Source organism: Pollachius pollachius, assembly GCF_949987615.1.
Source record: "Pollachius pollachius genome assembly, chromosome: 4".
Classification (NCBI taxonomy): Eukaryota; Metazoa; Chordata; class Actinopteri; order Gadiformes; family Gadidae; genus Pollachius; species Pollachius pollachius.
In genome coordinates this window covers 3,537,495-3,547,785 of record NC_136937.1, presented here as the reverse complement: position 1 = coordinate 3,547,785, position 10,291 = coordinate 3,537,495, and the positions used below count along the sequence as shown (strand labels likewise).

Sequence of the window (10,291 nt, the reverse complement as noted above, 5' to 3'; positions counted from 1 at the left end):
TTGATATTATATACTTATATTTTAATAACATATATATCAATCCATGTCAAACCATTGATATGCCTGGATTAGCTTGATGAACTATTTTAGATTAACTTAACCTTTTTCCAATTTACTTTTCAAAGATCCATTTGGAAAAGCAAGATATGACAGAAAGACAAACGGCAATCTTTTAATGTATAGTGTTTGGTAAAATAATGCTTTTCAGAGTGACACCTCTGTTCCATATTACAATCTATCATCTATACATTATATATATATTTAATATATAATATGTATATGTTATATTACACATTACGCAAAGGCAAAGGGTTACATCGTTAAGCAGAGATGATTTAATTAACTGAGAGAGATGGAACTGCCCTGACGCAAAACAAGGCACAGCCCGCAACACAAAAACAGTTTAAGCACTTGAGCTGTCAAGCGTTGCAGAAAAAGTTATAACTTCCGATTTTGATGGGGAACAAATTTTACGAAGCAACTGAAATACGTTTAATTCCGGCAAGTGCACGCAGGGAACCAAAACACTTCTCTCATCAAGGTTTTAATTCAGTTTGGTCATTTCTTTCCACGCATTGGCCTTCGTCACCCAGCGGCCATCTTTGCTCTAATCTTTTTCTCTAGCAGGAGCAGTGTGAAGCTGAAATGGCCGCCGATCGGTCAACATGGGGTCCCGCTGAGCATCAGATGAACCCCCGCCGGATGTCTCTGACGGGCCCCGGTCCTCCTCGCCGCCGTGAGGGCCCGACCCCCGGTGGGTTGATTCCCGGGGGCCCCCCCAGGCCCCCTGAGAAGGGGCCCAGCGGATCGTAGCGCGGCCTTGGAAGCATGCCCAGGGGGAAGTCGGGTCTCTGGTCGTAGTCGCCCCCGATGATACCCGGGGGGTACGGGGCGAAGGGCTGGGGGTGGAAGGGGTTGGACCCGGGCACCACCGGGTACAGAGGGGGGGGGGGGCGGCCAGTGGGGGGGGCGGGCGGAGGCCTGTTGGTAGTGCTTGCGTGTCTGGTACTTCCTTTTGTAGAGCTACGGGAAGAGGAAGATACAAACGTTGATTTTGATATTGTGTGTGTGTGCGTGCGCGCGTGTGTGTGTGTGATTCATGTGAACACTCATGTGAATGTCACAACGCCTGTTCCTTACGTCTTTCCAGTCGGCCTCTGTGGACGAGGAGGGGTTGTGACCTGAGGTAGAGAAGACTGTCGTAAGAGTTTGGTTCTGCTCAAACCGTGTCACCGTTGCTGCCGCATGTCACGAGTACTTAAGACCTCAACGAAAGCTCCTTGAAGATCTGTATCTGAATTCACCACTTAATGAAACCATTAAGCAGTCCCTCCAAAAAAATGTGGCTTTTTTTTGTGATTGCTGCAGCCAAAAATCCTTGATTATGCGGCACGTTTTCTTAAAAATGAATATGCAGACTTTGGCTGATTATGCGTTGAATTATGCGATCGCATAATCACGTTTTTCTGGAGGGACTGATTAAGGTGTCCGGTAACTAGACACCTAAGTAGATGAGCAGGAATGGAACGAAACAGTGTCTTTAAGTGCACACACTTGTTCCCCTTCCACGCCTCTTACGCACTTATTGTGTGTTGTCCTTTGTTGTATACAGGGAATGGGTTAATCTAGCATTTGTTGGTGACTGCATTTGGTTCTATGAACATCCTTGCTGTACCGACAGCCAGGGGCGTAGGAATGAGTTTAACATTGGGGGGGACACATATCGGACACCTGACAGATCCGTTAATGGTTTGAACAGAAATGTCATAAATTAACTACACTGAAAAAATTCACAAATATATTTTATTCTACTAAAAAGATAAATTTGTAAATGTAAGGGAAAACACATTTCGAATGGCAGTAATGAACTGATTAATATCAAATCAATTCTTTAATTGCACGCTCAATCATCCGTTTTTTTAGAATAATAAGCGGTGACAAGGCGCTGGGTTGCGCTTTCAAAATAAAATAAAATATTTTTCTCCCCCTGGTATAATTTGTAGGTGGGACAAATGTGCCTGTCTCCAATATTGGAGGGGACACGTCCCCCCCGGTTCCTACGCCCTTGCCGACAGCGATACATTGTCGTTTCTCCTTCTCCTGACAAACGTACTTAACGTAAATCGCTTTGGATAAAAGCGTCTGCTAAACTCCCTGAATGTAATGTTAGCGACACCGCAGTCTTCCTCCTCCTCCTCTTCTTCCTCCTCTCTTACCCCTGAAGTCGCGTACGTAGAGGTGTCTCCAGAGCGTGGAGTCCTCCGCCACGCCGCGGAGCCTCCGGCTGGCGGCGGAGAGGGCCACCAGGGAGGGGGCGTCCAGCAGCCGCAGCACCCGCAGAAGGAGCTCGGGGGGCAGCACACACAGGCCGAACGCCGGCGGCAGGGCCATGGCTGTGGAGGCAGCCGGCCACCAGGGGGCGACGGTGAGGAGGACCCAGCGTTTAGCACGCGGACAGAGGATCGTATGGCTGACCGTTTCATACGTGACTTTTTTTTTTTTTTTTTCAATTCTAACCACTTTGTTGCTCGTGCTTTTGTGGCTAACCAGTGCAATGACAACCATTTGATTGTAAACCCATTAATTGCTTACTCTTGCCCTGTTAACCATTTCACCTTTTTAACCATTGCATCGCTCACCATTTCATTGTTTAACCATTTCATCGCTAACCCTTTTACTGTTAACCAATGCTAACTATTTTACTGCTATCCATTTCATTGCCAATGCTAACCATTTTACTGCTCACCCTTTCATCACTAACCGATGCTAACCATTTAACTTCCAACCATTTCATTGCTAATAATAACCATTTCACTGCTATCCATTTCATTGCTAATGCTAATCCTTTCACTGCTATCCATTTCATTGCCAATGCTAACCATTTTACTGCTCACCCTTTCATCGCTAACCAATGCTAACCATTTCACTGCTATCCATTTCATTGCTAATGCTAACCATTTCACTGCTATCCATTTCATTGCTAATGCTAACCATTTCACTGCTATCCATTTCATTGCTAATGCTAATCCTTTCACTGCTATCCATTTCATTGCCAATGCTAACCATTTTACTTCTTACCATTATATTGCTAACCGATGCTAACCGTTTCACTGCTAGCTCTTGTATTTCTGCCTACCTGCTCTGGCCGCTGCGATCAACGGGTACGCCAGCTGGTCCTTGAAGATCCTGGAGAGCTTGGCCAGGGCCTTGTAAACCGCTGCTGCCCCACCTTCAGCTGAGGAAGACACATGCGGATTGAATACACAGGCGGATGGTGTTACAGGCTTTTCCCCCATGGGGACACCATTAGAGGTTATCATGGTGACGTTTTCACTTCTCTCTCTAATCCCGATTCAAGATTCAAGATGGTTTATCTGTCATATGCACAACAATTACAGCAGCGGTCGCTGGCAAGGAAATTCTTGAGTCTCAGGCTCCTTCAGTGCAATGCAATATAAAAATGCAGTGCAATATAAAAATAAAAAGGAGAAGAGAAACACAAACTGGACATGAAATAATTAGAATAAAGTAAAAATATTAGACACTCACCTGACGCCACGTAGGTGGAGGGGTCGAGACACAACTTGCGCACCGCGTCGACTTTCTCGTTGACCTTCAGAGTGGCTGGGGGGGGGGGGAGAAACAAGGGGTGAGTCGTACATGTCCCGCACAGCGGCCGCCAGAAGCTTTGTTCACCCACTCACCTATCAAACCATGCCTACTACTGCTGCTATGCTGACATTAAGTTCCCATCCAAAAGATACATTGATTTTTATACATTATTTTTTTATCATTGATACATTTCTTCTTCTTTCAAGTAGACTCTTGTGTGTGTGTGTGTGTGTGTGTCTGTGTCTGTGTGTGTGTGTAGGTGTGTGTAGGTGTGTGTGTGTGTGTGTCTGTGTCTGTGTCTGTGTGTGTGTGTAGGTGTGTGTAGGTGTGTGTAGGTGTGTGTGTCTGTGTGTGTGTGTGTGTGTGTCTGTGTGTGTGTGTGTGTGTCTGTGTCTGTGTGTGTGTGTCTGTGTCTGTGTCTGTGTGTGTGTGTGTGTGTGTCTGTGTGTGTGTGTGTGTAACCGACTGACTCCAGTCTCACCATTGATGACCAGCACTGGCCCCATGGACAGGCCTATGACCATGATCAGGCTGTTTTCGCACAGGGGGTGGGTGTACTGCAGCTTATAGGCCCCGCCCGCGGACCTCCAGCCAATGGGCATGTCCCCGGCCCTCAGCCCACTGTCCTGGGGAAGGAACACATGACCGTCCAATCAGAACTCAGTTCTACTCCAAGTGTTCTCAATTCTAAGGGCTGGACCGGCGGGACGACAAGGCCTAACTTGCAAATTTGAGTTTTGGTTGTGATTTACGCCAGCGAAACAAAGAAACATTGATTAAAAGAAAAGAAATGTGACAAATTTGTATGATATAATTTGTTCTCAAGATAGTGTGATGAAGGGCCTTCCAGCCCTTCATCACACTATCTTGAGAACAAATTATATCATACAAATTTAATTCTTGAGGACGGATTAAGTTGCACAAATGTATGACCCAACCATTATTATAACCTTCCTTCACGTGAAAATGATTTGTTATGGGAAAATAAGTGTTTCAGGATTGACGGAGAACCCTCGCTCTCTGCCATCGGTGAATCATCCTCCTCGCCGACAGGCAGAACAACGCACGCCCGGTAAACAGTCATACTTTAAAAGGTGACGCGTTATACCGCCGGGTGTGAGTGGGGTTAGCCGTTACAAGCCGTTTGGAAAATCTGCCTCTTCTGACATCACAAGTGGGCGTGTCCACCTCGATGTACCCTGGGTAGCTCGGCCCACCGGCCTACCCAGTGCACTGCAGCAAACGTGGCTCGTCTACTGGTCACACATCACGGTGGACACGCCCACTTTGTGATGTCATGTAAGACGTCCCCTTTAAACGCAGTCTACGACCACGCCTGCATCCCGACCCCCCTGACCCCTGACCCCTGACCCCTGACCCCTGACCCCTGACCCTCCGGCGCTCCGTCCTCACCTGCGGCGTGAAGCCCGTCTCCAGCATCAGCACGTGGGCGGCCACCAGCAGCAGGTCGCAGGGTCCGCCGCCACCGACCCCCCGCTGCAGCAGCTCCAGGGACAGGGGGGCCTGGCCGTCCTCCGCCTCGCTGCACAGCATGGGCTCCTGGGTACAGGGGGGCCGCGTGCTGCCGGCACCCCCCTCCTCCGCCGGGTCAGCGGGGCCCTCGTCCATCCGGTCCGGTCTGGAGGCTGTGGTTGTGGTTGACCTACTCGGACCGGGCTGGGTCTAGGTACGAGAGGGTAAGACGTAATGCTCAGGAGGGATGCTCCATTAGGGGAAAAACCATAACCGCGAATATTTTGGTCAATATTGAAATCACGATTATTCAAACCCTTAATTTCGAGTTTGAAAACATGATGCATTAATGCTGCATTTCTCTCCAAATACTGTTTTTCTCGATTGTACAAAAAAATTGAACTAGGCACACAATTCTGAAAACTTGAAGCTCATGTATCAACTACAAGACTCCAGACTGCTAAACTCTAAGCACTATTCCACTGTTTTCACACATACAGAATTTCTAAATCACATTTTTGCAAAACTCTTGAGCACAAAGCTCATCATTTAGCACACTTGGTTCACCTGGAAACACTGGCCTTCAAAACGCAACAACTACTTACCAATACGTCTAACTCACTTCTCACCTGTTCAAACTCAACTGGTAAAACACTTCAATCATGTGTCAGAGCATAAAAGAGGCCTCAGGTGAGCTCTGCTGTGTTGTAGATGAGCACCTCTGGCCTGATCAGGATCGGAGGTGGGATACAGACTAATTTACATGTAGATCTGTTTCACCTCATTTATATTCTTATTTTTATTTTTTTGTTGGCCTACGAAAAGCTTTTTATGCAGTCAGTTCAGCTGAACATTTAACTGTATTACAGTAACAAATAAATATTTGCTTTGTTACCTTTTTGTACTTTTGCACTAATTTCATCATTACTTCCCCCAAAAGACAGTCTTAACATTTCCTTTCTGTAGTGTTTTTCGTTTGACTTATAAGTGCAATTACTGTACTGTAATTTGCCAAAATAGGTAACATTGGTGTATTGTCAGAACAATGTTGCAGTATCAACTACAGGTGTACAATATAACTCTGGGAAGCTGGGAATGTGAGTTTAGCCCATTGGAGCTCATTGGATAGACAAATACGCATTGTACCCTATTCTGATACGATTGTGTCAATGCAATATTCATATGATATATTCACAGTATTGTATTACAATATGGCAACAGTCTTTATACTATATGTACCACCTAATAGCAACTTTAAAAAAGGAAGCTATTTCTAAACAATTTTAAACAATGGAATATGAAACATGGCCTCATGAAGTCATTTGATGGAAGTATTTTGAATTGATCATACCAGTGTTTAATTGATGCTCTCTAAGAGATATTCATTTGTGTTTACTGTTTGGTGGAAAAAATATTTTTTGAGAAGAATTTGTGGAGTTTTGACCAAATGATTAACTCAGGTTTGTGTTTAGAATTTTGAGAAACTGAGCTATAGTTTCAGAAAACGTGTTTAAACGATTGAGAAAAACTGTAAAATGCTTCAAGGGGTACTGAAAATGCTTCAAGGGGTACTCCAGTGCAGGACTACCCCCTGCACTGGAGTGATGGTCCACACACACAGCGCCGAACACACGTTTTAAGTCAATCCAGGGCAGTTTTCCTTGGTTTTGTAATGCTGGACAGCATCCACACATCTTCACATGCAAAACATTTTCAGACTTACCCGTAAATTGAGCCAGTTGCTGGACGACGACGCAATTCGATGCCGGGTGTGAGCGTGAGAGGAGTATAACTACAGACTAGAGCCTTTGCCAAGTGTCACTCGGTTTGTCGGGATTAAAACAGAGGCAAAATGGAACATTCCAACAGCAAACAGCTTTCAAAAGTGAAAGCATCTTCGGGTTTCATTTCTTTGGAAACCAGTCAGCAAAAGACGTAGCTTCACCGAGAACGAAAGGCGAGCAAGCAGGTGTTCAAATCAAAAGGTTGCCGTGATGTTCCTAGTTTAGCTCTGTGTGAGGAATCAGCCCTTTGTGGCTACGAGGTGTCAAAGGGAGGACTTTTATTTTGACCGCTGCAGGCTGAGGCTAGAACGATCCACTGACAGCCATGACGGGCCACACACCACACCACAACCACAAGAGCCAAACCATTCCTACTATCAAAAGTACCTCTTCTATCAAAGTGTGTGTGTGTGTTGGGGGGGGAGGGTCTTTGTTTGTTGGGGGGGGGGGGGCAAATAATTACTTTAGATTAGATTACTATCGATTAATCTTAATAAACACAATGGTTTGAAGGGAAACACAACAGGTTGCCCACCTCATGGAAAGCCGTGGCACACATCTGCTGTTGTCTTGGTGGGTCTGCGTGGCGGGCCCCGCTGACGCAGGGATGTGTGGTCGCTGAGCACGGGGCCGGAGCCAGAGACGGAGGCAGGATCACGCAGATCAGATCCCCAGAAACGATGCCAGCCGAGGAGAGAGTCTGGCCCGTGTCTGAGAGCGGCTCCTGGCCGTTGAGTGACAGGGTGAGCTCTGTGTCTGGACTGGGAACAAGAGGACGGAACAACACACACATTTACCCAGCCGAACACAATGTATGATAAATATCCTCCACCATTAGGCTGTTTCACATATTTTCTTCCTATCCGGCATTCTGGGCGTTCATAGAATTATAATTAATTGATAAAGCATCTGCTTTTCCCAGTGTTGTATTCCTTTTGAGAAATGTCTAGTTATGGTAAGGAAAGAGATATGTGCCGACTGCTTAAAGGTCCCATGGCATGCTACTTTATGGATGCTTTAATATAGATATTAGTAGGCCCTAGACACCGTATTTGAAAACGTTCCCGAAATACAGCCATAGTGCAGAATTACAGCCACTAAGAGCCAGTCGAACATTGAGCTTTCCCCAAATGCGCCGTTTCGGTGTCTGTAGCTTTAATGCAAATGAGGAGGAGAGAGGCGGGTCAAGGAGGAGGGTGGGGGTGTGGCCCTGAGCAGCTTGCAGCCACGGTACCATGCGCTCTGTTTACAGTGGATGTATCGCAATGGCGAGGCGCACACAGCCTTTAGCCGTGTTCTGTAAATATTCTAGCACACACGGGAGTCCTGGAGCTCTATATCTAAATAATATCATATTATACATAGATATCTATATCATATAATATATATTATCACGGCCAAAAGCTGTGTGAGCCTCCAGACGATATTATGAATCTCAAACGACCGCGTCAGGTTCTCCGACGTCTCTGGTTCTTCCACGTCCACATCAATCTGAAGTAGACTGAACCAGGACATGGAGAAGAAAGAGATTGTTGCCCACGATTGTTGACCGCGTTTTTCTCCCGCCGGAGCCTCGCTGCCGAGGGACCACCGCCTCGGCAGCGGTCAGCGCTTAGGAACCACCACCTCCTGCAGCGCCGAGGCGGTGGTCCCTCGGCAGCGGGAAGTATGGCTCAAGCGGGAGAAATACGCGGCCAACAATCCCTTTCTCCTCCATGTCGTGGTTCATGTAATTCAGGGAGTCAAAGCCAAAGTTCCTTTCCCCCAATTCCTTCTCAACCATGGCTGAGATAACCCCAACTACAGTCTCGTTGTGGAAATACAAGAGACGTCAAAGTACCGACGTGTTATGCGCCATAACACCAACAGCAAACACTTGCGGTACAGTATGTGTAATCACACATACACACACACACGTGGCGCTCTCACGGTCGTGTGTCATTGGCGGGCCAAATTCTCTGGGCGGGCAAGGTAGGGAAAGGGGAGGAGCTTAGACCACATTCCAAATCAGCACGCTTGAGCCTCTGTTTTTTTAAAGGCGAGCAGAACACCTAGTGCTCGTTTTACACCAAACGCCAGTTTTAGCCACTGGGGGACCATAGGCAGGCCAGGGGAAATCATATTTATGTTAGGAAACCTCATAAAGCGAGATTTTCATGCCATGGGACCTTTAAACGTCAAGTGTGGGGGATGTGGTGGTCTAGCGGTGAGGTTACAGATTGCAACCAACTGAAACTAGATGCTAGTATTCAGATTCATAAATAATATTTAGCTATCAAGTCTGTAAAACTACAGGTCCTATCTTACAATTATAAATAGCGATCTTATGATAAGATATGAACGCGTCTTCCTTAGATCCGATTGACCTTTCAGGGAAACATGCAACGCAACATGACGTAAACAAAGACAGAGGAGCGGGTCGGTCATTTTGAAAGCATAACATTCTAGGTTATATTATAATATGTGACTTTGGTGACAACATTGTTGAATTCTCCATCGATAAGCGTTGACTACAGATATGCCAGGGTCATTTTGAAGCCAAGAGCTGGTTGAACCGTAACGCATTGCAGCTTTAACTCCATCACGGTGATGGGTAGCTCACCTCAGACCCTGCGACGGCAGCAGCACCTCCCGGATCCGGACGGTGAGCTCCGTCAGGGAGGCTCCGTCGGCCCCCTCCTCCAGCTCCACCCGGTAGGTCTGCTTGTGGATACGGACGCGGAGCTTCATGCTAAACGTCGTGGACACATATTGCATTACATATCATCACATACCTATTCGTGATTAAAGCATACAGAGATGACGTACTAGAAGCGTTGTGTCTGCTTTAAAAACGTACGTTTAAACTCGACGGGTGGTTCGATGACGTCCATGCGAGGATTTGTTTCGTCTGTCCAGAAGTTTTCCAAAGTATCAATCGTCGGAGGCTACGTAAACACACAGCCAGACGTACTTTCGTTATAGTTCTTCCGGTCTTGTTTTCCCGGGGTTGTCCAATCAGCGAACGGGAAAGCCAACTGCTTCCGGTAGCTGAATGTGGCGTGTTCCAGACGTCCGCTTCCCCATCGCAGGAAGACTAACTTCAGCCAGAGCCCGCCTCCGTTCCTATTAGACATTCTCTGCTAAAACTTACCAAGAATTCAGTTTGAGCCCACAGCCATAAGATACAACATTTCATAGCAAATCATCCAATCCCTCATTAATCATATCAGATTTGAAGGATTACAGCAACCAACATCTTTATATTTATGTATTCATGCTAATATTTGTTCCATGTAATTTTTTAACTATGTTTCATAAATGCCTGGTCAATCCTTGAATTTTGTCTTAAGCCCTTCACATGTATGTTAATTAATTGTAATTTTATTTCAAAATTAATTAACTTCTTTAATTAATTCATTCATTAAAGAGGAGAATGATGA

At 46.2% G+C, this 10,291-nt stretch overlaps 1 protein-coding gene across 1 annotated transcript; it reads right to left on the bottom strand.

Annotated features, from left to right (window-relative positions):
• Positions 1 to 159: 159 nt before the first annotated feature.
• Positions 160 to 9,827, bottom strand: fbxo7 (F-box protein 7). The gene is given in 11 exon segments (XM_079734148.1): positions 160 to 956; positions 958 to 1,023; positions 1,141 to 1,181; positions 2,217 to 2,393; positions 3,137 to 3,235; positions 3,550 to 3,624; positions 4,094 to 4,238; positions 5,026 to 5,295; positions 7,405 to 7,630; positions 9,472 to 9,600; positions 9,709 to 9,827. Coding segments are annotated over 10 exon segments (1,500 nt in total). The 5' UTR covers position 9,600; positions 9,709 to 9,827; the 3' UTR covers positions 160 to 683.
• Between the last annotated feature and the right edge of the window lie 464 nt (positions 9,828 to 10,291).